This window comes from Coturnix japonica, unplaced genomic scaffold, assembly GCF_054131305.1.
Source record: "Coturnix japonica strain WE unplaced genomic scaffold, WE-NBRP24 Scf081, whole genome shotgun sequence".
Taxonomy (NCBI): Eukaryota; Metazoa; Chordata; class Aves; order Galliformes; family Phasianidae; genus Coturnix; species Coturnix japonica.
Window position 1 is genome coordinate 296,693 of NW_028188984.1, and position 22,244 is coordinate 318,936.

Below are 22,244 nucleotides of genomic sequence, written 5' to 3' on the forward strand. Positions count from 1 at the left end.
AAACCCTAAATAAACCCTAAATAAACCCTAAACAGACCCTAAATAAACCCTAAATAAACCCTTAATAAAACATGAATAAACCCTGAATAAACCCTAAATAAACCTAATAAACCCTGAATAAACCCTGAATAAAACTCTAATAAACCCTAAATAAACCCTAAATAAACCCCGAATAAACCCTAAACAAACCCTAAATAAACCCTGAATAAACCCTGAATAAACCCTAAACAAACCCTAAATAAACCCTGAATAAACCCTGATAAACCCTAAACAAACCTAAATAAACCCTAAACAAACCCTAAATAAACCCTAAATAAACCCTAAACAAACCCTAAATAAACCCTAAATAAACCCTAAACAAACCCTAAATAAACCCTAAATAAACCCTAAATAAACCCTAACAAACCCTAAACAAACCCTAAATAAACCCCATTAGGTTTTAACCCCTTAATCCAATCACAATCCTAAAGGGTTTCAGTTTACCCTAATTCAACCCCATACTCCAACCCTAAACCCCATTGCAGCCCCATATACACAAGACTCAACCCAAACCCCAATAGGGCCGAAGCTCAGTAGAACCCTAAATAAGGTCCCTATACTCTTATAGGACTAAACTTAGCCCTAATCCAGCCCCAAATCCCACTATCAGACAGGCTGCCCCCATTTAATGGGGTCTGGGGGCTGTATTTGGGGTTAACCCCGTTGTGTTCCCTTCCCAGGTTGCCCCATTTGCCCCCATGGTTGGAGCTACTTTATGGGGTCGTGTTATTTCTACTCCAATAAGGCCGAAACTTGGGATGGGGCACAAGGATCCTGCTCAGCCCATGGGGCCAAACTGCTGGAGGTGGATGGACCCGAAGAGAAGGTGACCCCAAAACACGGCCCCGAATCCTATACAACAGCCCAGCCCTAATACAGCACCATAATCCCATATAGATCCTATAACCAGCCCTAATACAGCACCATAATCCCATCTAGATCCTATAACCAACCCTAACACAGCACCATAATCCCATATAGATCCTATAACCAGCCATAATACAGCACCATAATCCCATCTAGATCCTATAACCAACCCTAACACAGCACCATAATCCCATATAGATCCTATAACCAGCCATAATACAGCACCATAATCCCATCTAGATCCTATAACCATCCATATCCTATAATCCTATATATCATATAGGATATCTATAATCATATATATCCTATACAGCACCATAATCCCATCTAGATCCTATAACCAACCCTAATCCAGCACCATAATCCCATCTAGATCCTATAACCAACCCTAATCCAGCACCATAATCCCATATATATCCTATATCTGACCCTAATCCAGCACCATAATCCCATCTAGATCCTATAACCAACCCTAATCCAGCACCATAATCCCATCTAGATCCTATATCTGACCCTAATCCAGCACCATAATCCCATCTAGGATCCTATAACCGACCCTAATCCAGCACCATAATCCCATCTAGATCCTATATCTGACCCTAATCCAGCACCATAATCCCATCTAGATCCTATAACCAACCCTAATCCAGCACCATAATCCCATCTAGATCCTATATCTGACCCTAATCCAGCACCATAATCCCATCCATGTCCTATATCTGACCCTAATCCAGCCCATAATCCCATCTAGATCCTATAACCAACCCTAATCCAGCACCATAATCCCATCTAGATCCTATATCTGACCCTAATCCAGCACCATAATCCCATCCATGTCCTATATCTGACCCTAATCCAGCCCATAATCCCATCTATATCCTATAACCAACCCTAATCCAGCACCATAATCCCATCTAGATCCTATATCTGACCCTAATCCAGCACCATAATCCCATCTAGATCCTATATCTGACCCTAATCCAGCACCATAATCCCATCTAGATCCTATATCTGACCCTAATCCAGCACCATAATCCCATCTAGATCCTATATCTGACCCTAATCCAGCACCATAATCCCATCTAGATCCTATATCTGACCCTAATCCAGCACCATAATCCCATCTAGATCCTATATCTGACCCTAATCCAGCACCATAATCCCATCTAGATCCTATACCCATGTCCTAAACCCCCCCAGACCCCCAAATCCCCCCATATCCCCCTTTAAACCATCATGAAACCCCCAGACCCCCAAATCCCCCCAAATCCCCCGCAAATCCCCCTTTAAACCCTCAATAAACCCCCCAGACCCCCCAAATCCCCACATATTCCCTCTTTAAACCCTAAATAACCCCCCCAGACCCCCAAAATCTCCCTCAAACCCCCCATATCCCCCCTTTATGCCCTCAATAAACCCCCAGAACCCCCCAAAATCCCCCTTTAAACCCTCAATAAACCCCCCCAGACCCCCCCCAAATCCCCCTCAAATGGGGGATACAGCATTGGGAACTACTTGGCTGCCCCCTATTAACCCTATGGGTCCTTATAGGGTCGGGGGGGGGGGTCTATATACCCCCTTATCACCACGTCCATCCTCACACCCCCTATATCCCCCAATTCAACCCTCAATAAACCCCCCCTAGACCCCCAAATCCCCCCAAATCCCCCCCATAACCCCCCATATCCCCCTTTAAGCTCTCAATAAACACCCCCCAGATCCCAAAATCCCCCAACTCCCCATATACCCCCTTTAAACCCTCAATAAACACCCACAGACCCCCAAATCCCCCAAATCCACCCCAAAATCCCCCTCAAATCCCCCATATCCCCCCTTTAAACCCTCAATAAACCCCCCAGACCCCCAAATCCCCTTAAATCCCCCAAATCCCCCTTTAAAACCCTCAATAACCCCCGACCAGACCCCCAAAACCCCCCCCAAATCCCCCCCTATCCCCCATATACCCCCTTTAAACCCTCAATAAACCCCCAATCCTCCCCAATCCCCCCCATATCCCCCCATATCCCCCCTTTAAACCCTCAATAACACCCACAGACCCCCAAATCCCCCCAAATCCACCCCAAATCCCCCTCAAATCCCCCAAATACCCCCTTTAAGCCCTCAATAACCCCCGACCAGACCCCCAAAACCCCCCAAATCCCCCCAACCCCCCCATATCCCCTCTTTAAACCCTCAATAAACCCCCCCAGACCCCCGACCCCCCCAAATCCCCCCCATATCCTCCCATATTTCCCCTTAAAACCCTCAATAAACCCCCAGAGCCCCCCAAAATCCCCCCATATTCCCCCTTTAACCCCTCAATAACCCCCCCCCTCAGACCCCCCCAAATCTCCCTCAAATGGGTGATACAGCATTGGGACCTACCTGGCAATGGGATTAGCTGCCCCCTATTAACCCTATGGGTCCTTATAGGGTCGGGGGGGGGGGGGTCTATATACCCCCTTATCACCACGTCCATCCCCCACACCCCCCATATCCCCCCCTTTCAACCCTCAATAAACCCCCCCAGACCACCATAACCCCCCAAATCCCCCCAAATCCCCCATATATCCCCTTTAAGCCCTCAATAACCCCCAACCAGACCCCCAAATCCTCCCCAAATCCCCCCCTATCCCCCATATCCCCCCTTTAAACCCTCAATAACCCCCCCCAGATCCCCAAATCCCCCCAAATCCCCCTTTAAACCCTCAATAAATTCCCCCAGACCCCCAAACCCCCCCAAGTCCCCCCCAAATTCCCCCATATCCCCCTTTAAACCCTAAATAACCCCCCCAGACCCCCAAAATCCCCCTCAAACCCCCCATATCCCCCCATATTCCCCCTTTAAACCCTCAATAAACCTCCAAATCCCCCTCAAACCCCCCATATACCCCCTTTAAACCATCAATAAACACCCCCAGACCCCCGACCCCCCCCAAATCCCCCCCATATCCCCCCATATTCCCCCTTTAAACCCTCAATAAACCCCCCAGACCCCCAAATCCCTCCAAATCCCCCCCAAATCCCCCTCAAATCCCCCAAATCTTCCCCTTTAAACTCTCAATAACCCCCAGAGCCCCCCCAAATCACCCCATATTCCCCTCAAACCCCCCAAATCCCCCTTTAAACCCTCAATAAAACCCCCCCAGACCCCCCCAAATCCCCCTCAATTGGGGATACAGCATTGGGAACTACTTGGCTGCCCCCTATTAACCCTATGGGTCCTTATAGGGTCGGGGGGGGGGGGTCCATATACCCCCTTATCACCACGCCCCCCCCCCCCCCCCCCAGGCTCACATCCGGAGCAGGATGAGCAGCCCCTCGTGGTTGGGGATCAGGGACGAAGAGCAGGAGGGGACCTGGAAAAGAGCAAATGGGGCCGTTTTAACCCAAAAATTAAGGTGAGATAAGGGGGGATAAGGGGGGATAAGGGGTGATAAGGGATAATGGGGGTGATAAGGGTTAATGGGGGTGATAAGGGTTAATGGGGGTAATAAGGGTTAATGGGGGGGGAGGGGGTGTGATAAGAGTTAATGGGGGTGATAAGGGATAATGGGGGTGTGATAAGGGATAATGGGGGTGTGATAAGGGATAATGGGGGTGATAAGGGATAATGGGGATGATAAGGGATAATGGGGGGGTGATAAGGGATAATGGGGGTGATAAGGGATAATGGGGGTGATAAGGGATAATGGGGGGGTGATAAGGGTTAATGGGGGGGTGATAAGGGATAATGGGGGTGATAAGGGTTAATGGGGTGATAAGGATAATGGGGGGGGATAAGGGATAATGGGGGTAATAAGGGTTAATGGGGGGTGATAAGGGTTAATGGGGGTGATAAGGGTTAATGGGGGGTGATAAGGGATAATGGGAGGGGGAGGGGGTGTGATAATGGATAATGGGGGTGATAAGGGTTAATAGGGGGGTGATAAGGGATAATGGGGGTGATAAGGGTTAATGGGGGGTGATAAGGGTTAATGGGGGTTATAAGGGTTAATGGGGGTGATAAGGGATAATGGGGGGGTGATAAGGGATAATGGGGGTGATAAGGGTTAATGGGGGTGATAAGGGTTAATGGGGGGTGATAAGGGATAATGGGGGTGATAAGGGATAATGGGGGTGATAAGGGATAATGGGGTGTGATAAGGGTTAATGGGGGTGATAAGGGATAATGGGGGTGATAAGGGATAATGGGGGGGAGGGGGTGTGATAAGGGTTAATGGGGGTGATAAGGGTTAATGGGGTGATAAGGGATAATGGGGGGGTGAAAAGGGTTAATGGGGGTGATAAGGGATAATGGGGGTGTGATAAGGGATAATGGGGGGTGATAAGGGATAATGGGGTGATAAGGGATAATGGGGGTGATAAGGGTTAATGGGGGGGTCTGATAAGGGTTAATGGGGAGGTGATAAGGGTTAATGGGGGGTGATAAGGGTTTAATGGAGGGGTGATAAGGGTTAATGGGGGGGAGGGGGTAATAAGGGTTAATGGGGGTATGATAAGGGTTAATGGGGGTGTGATAAGGGATCATGGGGGTGATAAGGGATAATGGGGGTGATAAAGGTTAATGGGGGTGTGATAAGGGATAATGGGGGGGTGATAAGGGATAATGGGGGGTGATAAGGGTTAATGGGTTGTGATAAGGGATAAAGGGGGTAATAAGGGTTAATGGGGGGGAGGGGGTGTGATAAGGGTTAATGGGGTGTGATAAGGGTTAATGGGGGTGTGATAAGGGTTAATGGGGTGTGATAAGGGTTAATGGGGGTGTGATAAGGGATAATGGGGGTGATAAGGGTTAATGGGGGTGATAAGAGTTAATGGGGTGATAAGGGTAATGGGGGGGTGATAAGGGTTAATGGGGGTGATAAGGGGTAATGGGGGGGTGATAAGGGATAATGGGGGTGATAAGGGATAATGGGGGTGATAAGGGATAATGGGGGGTGATAAGGGTTAATGGGGGTGATAAGAGATAATGGAGCTGTGATAAGGGATAATGGGGGGTGATAATGGATAATAGGGGTGTGATAAGGGATAATGGGGGTGATAAGGGACAATGGGGTGATAAGGGTTAATGGGGGTGATAAGGGTTAATGGGGGTGATAAGGGTTAATGGGGGCAATAAGGGATAATGGGGTGATAAGGGATAATTGGGGTGATAAGGGTTAATGGGGGGGTGGTAAGGGTTAATGGAGGTGATAAGGACAATGGGGTGATAAGGGTTAATGGGGGGTGATAAGGGTTAATGGGGGGTGATAAGGGATAATGGGGTTGTGATAAGGGATAAATGGGGGTGATAAGGGATAAATGGGGGGGTGATAAGGGATAATGGGGGTGATAAGGGTTAATGGGGGGTGATGTAAGGGATAATGGGGGGTGCTAAGGGTTAATGGGGGGTGATAAGGGATAATGGGTGATAAGGGTTATGGGGGGTGATAAGGGTTAATGGGGCGGTGATAAGGGTTTAATGGGGGGGTGATACAGGGATAATGGGGGTGATAAGGGAAAATGGGGTGATAAAGTGTTAATGGGGGTGATAAGGGATAATGGGGTGATAAGGGTTAATGGGGGGGTGAACAAGGGTTAATGGGGGGGAGATAAGGGATAATGGGTGATAAGGGTTAATGGGGGGGGTGATAAGGGTTAATGGGGGTGATAAGGGTTAATGGGGGTGTGATAAGGGATAATGGGGGTGATAAGGGATAATGGGGGTGTGATAAGGGATAATGGCGGTGTGATAAGGGTTAATGGGGGTAATAAGGGTTAATGGGGGGGGAGGGGGTGTGATAAGGGTTAATGGGGGTGATAAGGGATAATGGGGTGATAAGGATTAATGGGGGTGATAAGGGTTAATGGGGGTGATAAGGGATAATGGGGGGTGATAAGGGATAATAAGGGTGATGATGGGATAATGGGGGGGTGATAAGGGTTAATGGGGGTGATAAGGGATAATGGGGTGATAAGGGATAATGGGGGTGATTAAGGGATAATGGGGGGTGATAAGGGATAATGGGGGTATAAGGGTTAATGGGGGGGTGATAAGGGATAATGGGGGGTGATAAGGGATAATTGGGATGATAAGGGATAATGGGGGGGTGATAAGGGTTAATGGGGGGTGATAAGGGTTAATGTGGGTGATAAGGGATAATGGGGGTGATAAGGGTTATTAGGGGGGTGTAAGGGTTAATGGGGGGGTGATAAGGGTTAATGGGGGGTGATAAGGGTTAATGGGGTTTTGATAAGGGTTAATGGGGGTGATAAGGGTTAATGGGGGGGGCACATAGGGGTCTGTGTCACCCCCCCCCATGTTTCTATTCCAGTTCATGGCAATGGAACGAGCCCAATGGGGGGCGCAGGGAGAACTGCGCAGTGATAAGGATGGATGGGATGTGGTACGACTACCCCTGCAGCAGCCAAATGCATTGGGTGTGCGAGGGGCAGCCATGGGCATGCGAGAAGACCCCCTAAATGGGGGGGGGGACCCCTTAAGACCCCCCCCCAATATATCCCCTATATACCTTGGCTTGATGTATTCATATCACGGCGCTTTGGGATGAAGTTCTTCCATCCTATACAGCAGTTTTTAGGGTTTTTTGGGACTCACCCAACACTGTATGTAATAAATGAGTGTGAAGACCCCCCCAGACCCCCAAAACCCCCCAAATCCCCCTTATCCCCCCTTTAAAACCCTCATTAAACCCCCCCAGACCCCCAAAAACCCTCCAAAGCCCCTCAAAATCCCCCTCAAACCCCCAATTCCCCCCTTTAAACCCTCAATAAACCCCCCAGCCCCCCAGTCCCCCCCAGATCCCCCCATATTCCCCCTCTGAACCCTCAATAAACCCCCACAGACCCCCCAAATTCTCCCTTTAAACCCTCAATAAACCCCCCCAGACCCCCCAAAACCCCCCCAAATCCCCCCTTCAAATCCTCAATAAACCCCCCAGACCCCCTGAATCCCCCATTTAAACCCTCAATAACCCCCCAGACCCCCAAAACCCCCCAAATCTCCCCCCAAATCCCCCTCAAACCCCTCTTATCCCCCCTTTAAACCCTCATTAAACCCCCCCAAACCCCCCAATTCCCCCTGCAGCAGCCAAATGCATTGGGTGTGCGAGGGGCAGCCATGGGCATGCGAGAAGACCCCCTAAATGGGGGGGGGGACCCCTTAAGACCCCCCCCCAATATATCCCCTATATACCTTGTCTTGATGTATTCATATCACGGCGCTTTGGGATGAAGTTTTTCCATCCTATGTAGCAGTTTTTAGGGTTTTTTGGGACTCAGCCAACACTGTATGTAATAAATGAGTGTGAAGACCCCCCCAGACCCCCAAAACCCCCCAAATCTCCCCCAAAATCCCCCTCAAACCCCCTATATCCCCCCTTTAAACCCTCATTAAACCCCCCCAGACCTCCCAAAACCCTCCAAAGCCCCCCAAAATCCCCCTCAAACCCCCCAATTCCCCCCTTTAAACCCTCAATAAACCCCCCAGCCCCCCAGTCCCCCCCAGATCCCCCCATATTCCCCCTCTGAACCCTCAATAAACCCCCTCAGACCCCCCAAATCCCCCCTTCAAATCCTCAATAAACCCCCCCAGACCCCCGGAATCCCCCCTTTAAACCCTCATTAAACCCCCCCAGACCCCCAAAACCCTCCAAGTCCCCCCCAAAGCCCCCCAAATCTCCCCATATCCCCCCTTTAAACCCTCAATAAACACCCCCAGACCCCCCAAACCCCCCAAATCCCCCCCAAAATCCCCCTCAAACCCCCTAATTCCCCCTTTAAACCCTCAATAAACCCCCCAGCCCCCCCAGTCCCCCCCAAATCCCCCCCTAAACCCTCATTAAACCCCCCCAGACCCCCAAAACCCCCCAAATCTCTCCCAAAATCCCCCTCAAACCCCCCAAATCCCCCCCCCAAATCCCCCCTTAAACCCTCAATAAACACCCCAGAACCCCAAATTCCCCCAAATCCGCCCCAAAATCCCCCTCAAACCCCCCATATCCCCCCTTTAAATCCTCAATAACCCCCCAGACCCCCAAAATCCCCCCCAAACCCCCCTTTAAACCCTCAATAAACACCCCCAGACCCCCAAATCTCCCCCCAAATCCCCCTCAAACCCCTCATATTCCCCCTTTAAACCCTCAATAACCCCCCAGACCCCCAAATCCCCCCCAATTCCCCCCATATCCCTCCCCTAAACCCTCAATAACCCCCCAGACCCCCAAAACCCCCCTCAAACCCCCCATATCCCCCCCTAAACCCTCAATAAACCCCCCAGACCCCCAAAACCCCCCAAATCCCCCCCAAAATCCCCCTCAAACCCCCCATATCCCCCCCCTAAACCCTCATTAAACACCCCCAGACCCCCAAATCCCCCCTCAAACCCCCCATATCCCCCCCTAAACCCTCAATAAACCCCCCCAGACCCCCCAAACCCCCCAAATCCCCTCCAAAATCCCCCTCAAACCCCCCATATCCCCCCCAAACCCTCATTAAACCCCCCCAGACCCCCAGATCCCCCCCAAACCCCCCAATATTTCCCCTTTAAACCCTAAATACCCCCCCAGACCCCCTAAATCCCCCCCAAGCCCCCCAATTCCCCCTTTAAACCCTCAATAAACACCCCCAGACCCCCCAAATCCCCCCATATCCCCCCCTAAACCCTCAATAAACACCCCCAGACCCCCAAAATCCCCCAAATCCCCCCAAAAATCCCCCTCAAACCCCCCATATCCCTTCTTTAAATCCTCAATAACCCCCCAGACCCCCCAGTCCCCCCCAATACCCCCCCCTAAACCCTCATTAAACCCCCTCAGACCCCCAAAACCCCCCAAATCTCCCCCAAAATCCCCCTCAAACCCTCCATATCCCCCCCTAAACCCTCAATAAACACCCCCAGACCCCCAAAATCCCCCAAATCCGCCCCCAAATCCCCCCTCAAACCCCCCATATCCCCCCCCTAAACCCTCAATAAACCCCCAGACCCCCAAAATCCCCCCCAAACCCCCCTTTAAATCCTCAATAACCCCCCAAACCCCCTAAATCCCCCAAGTCCCCCCAAAATCCCCCTCAAACCCCCCTTTAAACCCTCAATAAACACCCCCAGACCCCCCACACCCCCCCATATTCCCCCTTTAAACTCTCAATAAACACCCCCAGACCCCCAAAACCCCCCCAACCCCCCCCCAAAATCCCCCTCAAACTCCCCATATCCCCCCCCTAAACCCTCATTAAACCCCCCCAGACCCCCCAAATCCCCCCAAATCCCCCGTTTAAACCCTCAATAAACCCCCCCAGACCCCCAAAACCCCCCCGAATCCCCCCTTTAAACCCTCAATAAACCCCCCCAGACCCCCAAATCTCTCCCCAAATCCCCCTCAAACCCCCCATATCCCCCCTTTAAACCCTCAATAAACCCCCCCAGACCCCCAAATCACCCCCAATTCCCCCCATATCCCTCCCCTAAACCCTCAATAAACCCCCCAGACCCCCAAAATCCCCCTCAAACCCCCCATATCCCCCCCTTAAACTCTCAATAAATCCCCCAGACCCCCAAAACCCTCCAAGTCCCCCCAAACCCCCCCAGACCCCCAAATCCCCCCTTTAAACCCTCATTAAACACCCCCAGACCCCCAAGACCCCCCCAAATTCCCCCTTTAAACCCTCAATAAACACCCCAGCCCCCCCAAATCCCCCCGAATCCCCCCTTTAAACCCTCAATAAACCCCCCCAGACCCCCCAAATCTCCCCCCAAATCCCCCTCAAACCCCCCATATCCCCCCTTTAAACCCTCAATAAACCCCCCAGACCCCCCAAAATCCCCCTCAAACCCCCCATATCCCCCCTTTAAACCCTCATTAAACCCCCCCAGACCCCCAAGACCCCCCCAAATTCCCCCTTTAAACCCTCAATAAACCCCCCAGCCCCCCCAAATCCCCCCATATCCCCCCCTTTAAACCCTCAATAAACCCCCCCAGACCCCCAAATCTCTCCCCAAATCCCCCTCAAACCCCCCATATCCCCCCTTTAAGCCCTCAATAAACCCCCCCAGACCCCCAAAATCCCCCTCAAACCCCCCATATCCCCCCCTAAACCTTCAATAAACACCCCCAGACCCCCCAAATCCCCCCATAACCCCCCATATCCCACCTTTAAACCCTCAATAAACACCCCCAGACCCCCCCAAACCCCCCAAATCTCCCCCAAAATCCCCCTCAGACCCCCCATATCCCCCCTTTAAATCCTCAATAACCCCCCAGACCCCCAAAATCCCCCCCAACCCCCCCTTTAAACCCTCAATAAACACCCCCAGACCACCCAAATCTCCCCCCAAATCCCCCTCAAACCCCCATATCCCCTTCCTAAACCCTCATTAAAGCCCCCCAGACCCCCCAAATCCCCCCATATCCCCCCTTTAAACCCTCAATAAACCCCCCCAGACCCCCCAAATCCCCCCATATCCCCCCTTTAAACCCTCAATAAACCCCGCCAGACCCCCAAATCTCTCCCCAAATCCCCCTCAAACCCCCCATATCCCCCCCTTAAACCCTCAATAAACACCCCCAGACCCCCAAAATCCCCCTCAAACCCCCCATATCCCCCCCTTAAACTCTCAATAAATCCCCCAGACCCCCAAAACCCTCCAATTCCCCCCCAAACCCCCCCAGACCCCCAAATCCCCCCTTTAAACCCTCAATAAACCCCCCAGCCCCCCCAATTCCCCCCATATCCCCCCTTTAAACCCTCAATAAACCCCCCCAGATCCCCAAATCTCTCCCCAAATCCCCCTCAAACCCCCCATATCCCCCCTTTAAACCCTCAATAACCCCCCCAGACCCCCAAATCACCCCCAATTCCCCCCATATCCCTCCCCTAAACCCTCAATAAACACCCCCAGACCCCCAAAATCCCCCTCAAAGCCCCCATATCCCCCCTTTAAACCCTCAATAAACACCCCCAGACCCCCAAAACCCTCCAAGTCCCCCCCAAAGCCACCCAAATCGCCCCATATCCCCCCTTTAAACTCTCAGTAACCCCCCCAGACCCCTATAATCCCACTCAAACCCCCATATCCCCCCCCTAAACCCTCATTAAACCCCCCCAGACCCCCCAAATCCCCCCATATTCCCCCTTTAAACCCTCAATAAACCCCCCCAGACCCCCAAAACCCCTCCGAATCCCCCCTTTAAACCCTCAATAAACCCCCCCAGACCCCCAAGACCCCCCCCAAATTCCCCCTTTAAACCCTCAATAAACCCCCCCAGACCCCCCAAATCCCCCCAAATTCCCCCTTTAAACCCTCATTAAACCCCCCCAGCCCCCCCAAATCCCCCCATATCCCCCCTTTAAACCCTCAATAAACCCCCCAGACCCCCCAAAATCCCCCTCAAACCCCCCACATCCCCCCCTTAAACCCTCAATAAACACCCCCAGACCCCCCCAAACCCCCCCAAATCTCCCCCAAAATCCCCCTCAGACCCCCCATATTCCCCCTTTAAACCCTAAATACCCCCCCAGACCTTCAAGGGCCCCCAAATCCCCCCTTTAAGCCCTCAATAACACCCCCAGACCCACAAAACCCCCCAAATCTCCCCCAAAATCCCCCTCAAACCCCCCATATCCCCCCCTAAACCCTCAATAAACACCCCCAGACCCCCAAAACCCCCCCAAATTCCCCCTTTAAACCCTCAATAAACCCCCCAGCCCCCCCAAATCCCCCCAAATTCCCCCTTTAAACCCTAAATACCCCCCCAGCCCCCCCAAATCCCCCAATATTCCCCCTTTAAACCCTAAATACCCCCCAGACCCCCCAAATCCCCCCCAAGCCCCCCAATTCCCCCTTTAAACCCTCAATAAACCCCCCCAGACCCCCAAAATCCCCCTCAAACCCCCCATATCCCCTCCTTAAACTCTCAATAAATCCCCCAGACCCCCAAAACCCTCCAAGTCCCCCCCAAAGCCCCCCAAATCTCCCCATATCCCCCCTTTAAACCCTCATTAAACCCCCCCAGACCCCCCAAATCCCCCCATATTCCCCCTTTAAACCCTCAATAAACCCCCAGACCCCAACCCCCCCCCCCCCCTTTTTTCCCCCCCCCCCCCCCCCGCCGCTCCCCATCCCTCCGGGCCCATCTCGGGGTTGGGTGGTTCTGGTCGTTCTATGGTCGGGATGGGGGCGGTTCTGTCGGTGTCGGTGGTACCGGTTGGTGGTACCGGGTTGTTGGTTCCGGCCCGGAACTCCCGGCAGTTCCCATTGGTATCTGAGGAATGTGGGACGACGGGATGGCGGCCTTGTAGCTTTAAGGTTCGATTTAGTGCAGTGACGGAACCGGACCGGGATCGAAACGGGGACAGAACCGGGTTAAAAGAACCAGAAACGGGCCGAGAAACGAACCGGACCGACCGAACCGGGTTTGAAGAGAGAGACGGGAGGGGGGGGCTTGTAGCTTTAAGGTTCGATTTACTGCAGGGACGGAACCGGACCGGGATCGAAACACGGACAGAACCGGGTTAAAAGAACCAGAAACGGGTCGAGAAACGAACCGGACCGACGGAACCGACGGAACCGACGGAACCGGGTTTGAAGAGAGAGACGGGGGGGGGAGCTTGTAGCTTTAAGGTTCGATTTAGTGCAGTGACGGAACCGGACCCGGTTCGAAACACGGACAGAACCGGGTTAAAAGAACCAGAAACGGGCTGAGAAACGAACCGGACCGACCGAACCGGGTTTGAAGAGAGAGACGGGGGGGGGGGGGGGCTTGTAGCTTTAAGGTTCGATTTACTGCGGTGACGGAACCGGACCGGGATCGAATCAGGGACAGAACCGGGTTAAAAGAACCAGAAACGGGCTGAGAAACGAACCGGACCGACCGAACCGGGTTTGAAGAGAGAGACGGGGGGGGGGGGGCTTGTAGCTTTAAGGTTCGATTTACTGCGGTGACGGAACCGGACCCGGTTCGAAACGGGGACAGAACCGGGTTAAAAGAACCAGAAACGGGCCGAGAAACGAACCGGACCGACCGAACCGGGTTTGAAGAGGGGGGGGGAGGAGCTGGGCCGAAGGGATCGAGCTGTGGAAACGGAGCCGAACCCAAAGGACAGAACCGGACCCAAAGGACAGAACCGGGCCCAAAGGGACCGAACCGGGCCCAAAGGGACAGAACCGGACCCAAAGGACAGAACCGGGCCCAAAGGACCGAACCGGGCCCAAAGGACCGAACCGTATTGAAAGGACTGGGCCCAGTTAACACGGGTTGAGAACTGGGCTGAAGGTACCGAACCGAACCGGGTTGAAAGGGACGGGATCTAAAGTAAACGGGAACTAAACCGGCCCAGGCCCCGGCTGTGGGGAAGGGATTGAAACGGACCGGACCCGGTTGAAGGTTCCGGGCCGGGTCATGGCGGAACCGCTGCTGAAAAGAACCTTGTCTCGGTTACGGGGCCGGGACCGGACGCGTAGGAAGAAACTGGATGGGAAAAATGGAGGTAAAGGGATATGGGATGATATAGGGGATATGGGATTATATGGGGCTATGGGATTATATGGGGCTATGGGATTCCATGGGGCTATGGGATTAAATTGGGGGGGGGGGCGTCTTTGGGGCCATAATGTCCCTATAGGGAACCCCATTAGATCCATGTCCCTCCTGTCCCCCTATAAGGAACACCAATGTTACCCCTTCTCCCCATGTCCCTCCTGTCCCTCTATAGGGGACCCCAGTGTCACCCCATCAGCCCCATATCCCCCCTGTCCCCCTATAGGGGACTCCAGTGTCACCCTATGAGCCCCATGTCCCTCCTGTCCCTCTATAAGGGACCCCACTGTCCCCCCTTTCCCCCTATATCCCTCCTGTCCCCATATAAGGGACCCCACTGTCCCCCCTTCCCCCCTATATTCCCCCTGTCCCCATATAAGGGACCCCAGTGTCACCCCATCAGCCCCATATCCCTTCTGTCCCCCTATAGGGGACTCCAGTGTCACCCTATGAGCCCCATGTCCCCCCTGTCCCTCTATAAGGGACCCCAGTGTCACCCTAAAGTCCCTCCTGTCCCCATTGGGAACCCTATCGACCCCATGTCCCTTCTGTCCCTCTATAGGGGACCCCAGTGTCACCCCATCAGCCCCATATCCCCCCTGTCCCCCTATAAGGGACCCCAGTGTCACCCCATCAGCCCCATATCCCCCCTGTCCCCCTATAGGGGACCCCAGTGTCACCCCATCAGCCCCATATCCCCCCTGTCCCCCTATAAGGGACCCCAGTGTCACCCCATCAGCCCTGGTTCCCTCTTGTCCCCATATAAGGGACCCCAGTGTCACCCCATCAGCCCCATATCCCACCTATCCCTCTATAGGGGACCACAGTGTCACCCTAAAGTACCTCCTGTCCCCATAGGGAACCCCATCAGCCCCATGTCCCTCCTGTCCCCATATAAGGGACCCCAGTGTCACCCCATCAGCCCCATATCCCATCTATCCCTCTATAGGGGACCCCAGTGTCCCCCCTTCTCCCCCGGACCCCCTGTCCCTCTATAAGGGACCCCACTGTCCCCCCTTCCCCCCTATATCTCTCCTGTCCCCATATAAGGGACCCCAGTGTCACCCCTTCCCCTCCATGTCCCTCCTGTCCCTCTATAGGGGACCCCCGTGTCACCCTAAAGTCCCTCCTGTCCCCATAGGGAACCCCATCAGCCCCATATCCCTCTTGTCCCCCTATAGGGGACCCCAGTGTCACCCCATCAGCCCCATATCCCTCCTGTCACCCTATAATGGACTCCAGTGTCTCTCCATCAGCCCCATATCCCCCCTGTCCCCCTATAAGGGACCCCAGTGTCACCCCATCAGCCCCATATCCCTCCTGTCCCCCTATAGGGGACTCCAGTGTCACCCTATGAGCCCCATGTCCCTCCTGTCCCTCTATAAGGGACCCCACTGTCCCCCCTTCCCTCCTGTATCCCTCCTGTCCCCATATAAGGGACCCCACTGTCCCCCCTTCCCTCCTGTATCCCTCCTGTCCCCATATAAGGGACCCCACTGTCACCCCTTCCCTCCTGTATCCCTCCTGTCCCTCTATAAGGGACCCCAGTGTCACCCTAAAGTCCCTCCTGTCCCCATAGGGAACCCCATCGGCCCCATGTCCCTCCTGTCCCCCTATAAGGGACCCCAGTGTCACCCCATCAGCCCCATGTCCCCCCATCCCCCTATAAGGGACCCCAGTGTCACCCCTTCCCCCCCATGTCCCCCCTGTCCTCCTATAAGGGACCTCAGTATCACCCCATGTTTCTCCTTTCCCCTTATAAGGGACCCCAGTGTCACCCCATCAGCCCCATGTCCCTCCTCTCCCCCTATAAGGGACCCCAGTGTCCCCCCTACCCCCCATATCCCTCCTGTCCCCCTATAAGGGACCCCAATGTCACCCTAAAGTCCCTCCTGTCCCCATAGGGAACCCCATCGTCCCATGTCCCTCCTGAACCCCTATAGGGGATTGCAGTGTCACCCTAAAATCCCTCCTGTCCCCATAGGGAACTCCATCAGCCCCATATCCCCCCTGTCCCCCTATAAGGGACCCCAGTGTCACCCCATAAGCTCCATATCCCTTCTGTCCCCCTATAGGGGACTCCAGTGTCACCCTATGAGCCCCATGTCCCTCCTGTCCCTCTATAAGGGACCCCAGTGTCACCCTAAAGTCCCTCCTGTCCCCATTGGGAACCCTATCGACCCCATGTCCCTCCTGTCCCTCTATAGGGGACCCCAGTGTCACCCCATCAGCCCCATATCCCCCCTGTCCCCCTATAAGGGACCCCAGTGTCACCCCATCAGCCCCATATCCCTTCTGTTCCCCTATAAGGGACCCCAGTGTCCCCCCTTCCCCCCCATGTCTCTCCTGTCCCTCTGTAATGGACCCCAGTGTCACCCTATTGGCTCCGTGTCCCTCCTGTCCCCTTAAAGGGGACCCCAGTTTCACCCCATCACCCCATGTTTCTTCTGTCCCTCTATAAGGGACCCCAGTGTCACCCCATAAGCTCCATATCCCTCCTGTCCCCCTATAGGGGACACCAATGTTACCCCTTCCCCCCCATGTCTCTCCTGTCCCTCTATAGGGGACCCCAGTGTCACCCTAAAGTCCCTCCTGTCCCCATAGGGAACCCCATCGGCCCCATGTCCCTCCTGAACCCCTATAGGGGATTGCAGTGTCACCCTAAAATCCCTCCTGTCCCCATAGGGAACCCCATCAGCCCCATATCCCTCCTGTCACCCTATAATGGACTCCAGTGTCTCTCCATCAGCCCTATATCCCTCCTGTCCCATATAAGGGACCCCAGTGTCACCCCATAAGCTCCATATCCCTCCTGTCCCTCTATAAGGGACCCCAATGTCACCCCATCAGCCCCATATCCCTCCTGTCCCTCTATAGGGGACCCCAGTGTCACCCCATCAGCCCCTTGTCCCTCCTGTCACCCTATAAGGGACCCCAGTGTCACCCTATAGTCCCTCCTGTCCCCATAGGGAACCCCATCAGCCCCATATCCCTCCTGTCACCCTATAGGGGATCCCAGTGTCACCCCATCAGCCCCATGTCCCTCCTGTCCCTCTATAAGGGACCCCAGTGTCCCCCCTTCCCTCCCATATCCCTCCTGTCCCCATATAAGGGTCCCCAGTTTAACCCCATCAGCCCCATGTCCCTCCTGTCACCCTATAAGGGACCCCAGTGTCACCCCATCAGCCCCATATCCCCCCTGTCCCCCTATAAGGGACCCCAGTGTCACCCCATCAGCCCCATGTCCCTCCTCTCCCCCTATAAGGAACCCCAGTGTCCCCCCTTCCCCCCCAGACCCCCTGTCCCTCTATAAGGGACCCTAGTGTCACCCTAAAGTCTCTCCTGTCCCCATAGGGAACCCCATCGGCCCCATGTCCCTCCTGAACCCCTATAGGGGATTGCAGTGTCACCCTAAAATCCCTCCTGTCCCCATAGGGAACCCCATCAGCCCCATATCCCTCCTGTCCCCCTATAAGGGACCCCAGTGTCACCCCATCAGCTCCATATCCCTCCTGTCACCCTATAGGGGACCCCAGTGTCACCCCATCAGCCCCATATCCCCCCTGTCCCCCTATAAGGGACCCCAATGTCACCCTAAAGTCCCTCCTGTCCCCATAGGGAACCCCATCAGCCCCATATCCCTCCTGTCCCCCTATAGGGGACTCCAGTGTCACCCCATCAGCCCCATATCCCTCCTGTCCCCCTATAGGGGACTCCAGTGTCACCCTATGAGCCCCATGTCCCTCCTGTCCCTCTATAGGGGACCCCAGTATCACCCCATCAGCCCCATGTCCTTCCTGTCCCCCTATAAAGGACCCCAGTGTCTCCCCATCAGCCCCATACGCCCCCTGTCCCCCTATAAGGGACCCCAGTGTCACCCCATAAGCTCCATATCCCTCCTGTCCCATATAAGGGACCCCAGTGTCACCCCATAAGCTCCATATCCCTCCTGTCCCATATAAGGGACCCTTGGGGGGGGACACAGGAGGCCGGATCCCCATTGATTCCTATGGGGCTGCAGTGGGGCCCCGCTGTGCCCTCCCCATCCCCCCCTTTAATAATGGTGGGAATGAAGCAGCACAGCTGGAACCAACAGGAAATCCCATTTGGAGGCTGGTTGGGGTCAGGATCGGGGTTGTTGGGTGTCTGGATATTAAAGGGGCTGAGCTTTATTCCTATTACAGACCATCATCAACCCGGTTCCGACCCAGACGTGTCCCCAGAACCACCGACATCCCATAAACAGAACCGGGTTCACATCTCCAGCCATCATCATCCTCCTAAAACCCCATTGGAAAGGCTGGAACCCAACGAGGAGGATGGAAGCGCCCCATTATCCCCTATGGACCCTAATAGGGATGAAGGCACCGAGGGAGAAGAGGATTCGGATGCAGCTGAACTTTGTGGGCCGGGTCGGAGCCCAGGACACGGCGCTTATCTGCAGAGCCTGGAACGGAGCAGCAGACAGTGGGTGCTGTCAGCAGGGAAAGGAACGGGGCGGGATGAGATGAATGGGATCAATGAGACGGAGCCGGGAGCGGCGGGGAGAGAAGGGGAGATTTGGTACAACCCCATCCCTGAGGATGAGGATCCCACTGAGCTGAGCAGCGAGGAGAGGAAACGGACGGAGCAGGAACCGGCTGCTGGGAGGAAACAGGACGGTGGTGGGTGATGGGCACTAATAGAGCATCCTGACAACAACACTAACCATAACCCTAACCCTAACCCTAACAACAACACTAAACATAAACCCCAACACTAACCCTAACCCTATTACAGCATCCTGACACCAAGCCTAAACATAAAGCCAACCCTAAACACTAACCATAAAGCCAACCCTAACCATAACCCTATTACAGCATCCTAACCCCAACACTAACCCTAAACCTTAATCCTAAAGCCAACCCTAAACACTAACCATAAAGCCAACCCTAACCATAAACATAAAGCCAACCCTAACCTTAAACCCTAACCCTAACCCTAACCCAATTACAGCATCCTGACCCCAACACTAAACATAAAGCCAACCCTTACCCTAACCCTAAACATAAATCCCAACCCTAACCCTAACCCTATTACAGCATCCTAACCCCAACCCTAAACATAAAGCCAACCCTAAACCCTAAACATAAAGCCAACCCTAACCATAAACATAAAGCCAACCCTAACCTTAAACCCTAACCGTAACCCTATTACAGCATCCTGACCCCAACACTAAACCATAAACATAAACCCTAACCCTAACCCTATTACAGCCTCCTAACCCCAACCCTAAACATAAACCCCAACACTAAACCCTAAACATAAAGCCAACCCTAACCCTATTACAGCATCCTGACACCAACACTAACCATAAACATAAAGCCAACCCTAACCCTATTACAGCCTCCTAACACCAACCCTAAACATAAAGCCAACCCTAACCCTATTACAGCATCCTGACCCCAACACTAAACATAAAGCCAACCCTAACCCTAACCCTAAACATAAATCCCAACCCTAACCCTAACCCTATTACAGCGTCCTAACCCCAACCCTAAACATAAAGCCAACCCTAAACCCTAAACATAAAGCCAACCCTAACCCTATTACAGCATCCTGACACCAAGCCTAAACATAAAGCCAACCCTAAACACTAACCATAAAGCCAACCCTAACCCTAACCCTATTACAGCATCCTAACCCCAACACTAAACATAAACCCTAACCCTATTACAGCATCCTGACCCCAACACTAAACATAAAGCCAACCCTAACCCTAACCATAAATCCCAACCCTAACACTAACCCTATTACAGCATCCTAACCCCAACCCTAAACATAAACCCCAACACTAAACCCTAAACATAAAGCCAACACTAACCCTATTACAGCGTCCTAACACCAACCCTAAACATAAACCCCAACCCTAAACCCTAAACATAAAGCCAACACTAACCCTATTACAGCATCCTGACCCCAACACTAAACATAAAGCCAACCCTAACCCTAACCCTAAACATAAATCCCAACCCTAACCCTATTACAGCATCCTAACCCCAACCCTAAACATAAACCCCAACACTAAACCCTAAACATAAAGCCAACACTAACCCTATTACAGCATCCTGACCCCAACACTAAACATAAAGCCAACCCTAACCCTAAACATAAATCCCAACCCTAACCCTATTATAGCATCCTAACACCAAGCCTAAACATAAACCCCAACACTAAACCCTAAACATAAACCCTAACCCTAACCCTATTACAGCATCCTGACACCAAGCCTAAACATAAAGCCAACCCTAAACACTAACCATAAAGCCAACCCTAACCATAAACATAAAGCCAACCCTAACCTTAAACCCTAACCCTAACCCTATTACAGCATCCTGACCCCAACACTAACCATAAACATAAAGCCAACCCTAACCCTATTACAGCATCCTGACCCCAACACTAACCATAAACATAAAGCCAACCCTAACCCTATTACAGCATCCTAACCCCAACCCTAAACATAAACCCCAACCCTAAACACTAACCATAAAGCCAACTCTAACCTTAAACCCTAACCCTAACCCTAACCCTATTACAGCATCCTGACCCCAACACCAACCCTAATCATAAAGCCAACCCTAACCCTATTACAGCATCCTGACCCCAACCCTAAACATAAACCCCAACCCTAAACCCAATCCTAAACACTAAACATAAACCCTAACCCTAACCCTATTACAGCATCCTAACCCCAACACTAACCCTAAACCTTAACCCTAAAGCCAACCCTAAACACTAACCATAAAGCTAACCCTAACCCCAAACATAACCGTAACCATAAAGCCAACCCTAAACACTAACCCTAAACCCCAACCCTAACCCTACCCTAACCCAACCTCCTCTATCCCCCATCACAGCCTCCAAACCCTAAACCCCAACCCTAAACTCAACCCAAAACCCCAACCCTAACCCCAACCCTAACCCTAAACCCCAACCCTAACCCTAACCTAACCCTAACCCCCAACCTTAACCCCTACCCGTACCCTAACCCTAAACCCAAACCCTAACCCCAACCCCAACCCCTACCCCAACCCCTAACCCTAAACCCCAACCTTAAACCCTAACACTAAACCCCAACCTTAAACCCTAAACCCCAACCCTAACCCCAACCCTAAACCCCAACCCTAACCCTAAACCCCCAACCCTAACACCTACCCCAACCCCAACCCTAACCCTAACCTAACCCTAAATCCTAACCCTAACCCTAACCTAACCCTAAACCCCAACCCCCAACCCTAACCCCAACCCCTAACCCTAAACCCCAATGCTAACCCTAAACCCCAACCCTAAAGCCAACCCTAACCCTAAAGCCAACCCTATCCCTAAACCCCTACCCCCAAACGTAACCCTAACCTAACCCTAAACCCTAACCCTAACCCTAACCCTAACCCCTACCCCTACCCCAGCCCTACCCCTAATCCCTCCCTTCATCCACAGCTGCTCCACTCATAATTTCTCTCTCTTCCCCTACAGCCCCATATGTGTCCCCATGTCCACCTTCAGCCCCCAGGCCCCCCATCCCCTAAACAAGCTGAAATCCCCCGGCACCGTGCGCCGTCTGTCCATGAACCTAAACCCCAAACCCCAACTCTAACCCAAAACCCCAACGCCAACCCTAAACCCCAACCCCCAACCTTAACCCCTACCCCAACCATAACACTAACCCTAACCTAACCATAAACCCCAACCCCCAACGCTAACCCTACCCTAAACCACAACCCTAACCCTAAACTCCAACCCCCAACCCTAACCCCTTGC

The 22,244-nt window shown here is 53.1% G+C and overlaps 2 protein-coding genes across 2 annotated transcripts in view; both read left to right on the plus strand.

Moving 5' to 3' along the window:
* Nucleotides 1-7,547, plus strand: part of LOC146751526 (macrophage mannose receptor 1-like) — a 15,392-nt gene extending 7,845 nt beyond the window's left edge. The window contains exons 6-8 of the mRNA XM_085534356.1: nt 720-865; nt 4,198-4,307; nt 7,224-7,547. Coding sequence (XP_085390482.1) covers nt 720-865; nt 4,198-4,307; nt 7,224-7,371 — 404 coding nt within the window. The 3' untranslated portion in view covers nt 7,372-7,547. The remainder of the gene's footprint in view (nt 1-719; nt 866-4,197; nt 4,308-7,223) is intronic.
* A 5,470-nt stretch (nt 7,548-13,017) lies between these two features.
* SYDE1 (synapse defective Rho GTPase activating protein 1) overlaps nt 13,018-22,244 on the plus strand; it is a 62,776-nt gene continuing 53,549 nt past the window's right edge. Inside the window, exons 1-2 of the mRNA XM_085534358.1 lie at nt 13,018-14,394; nt 18,629-19,108. Of these exons, the coding sequence (XP_085390484.1) occupies nt 14,307-14,394; nt 18,629-19,108 (568 nt within the window). The 5' untranslated portion in view covers nt 13,018-14,306. The remainder of the gene's footprint in view (nt 14,395-18,628; nt 19,109-22,244) is intronic.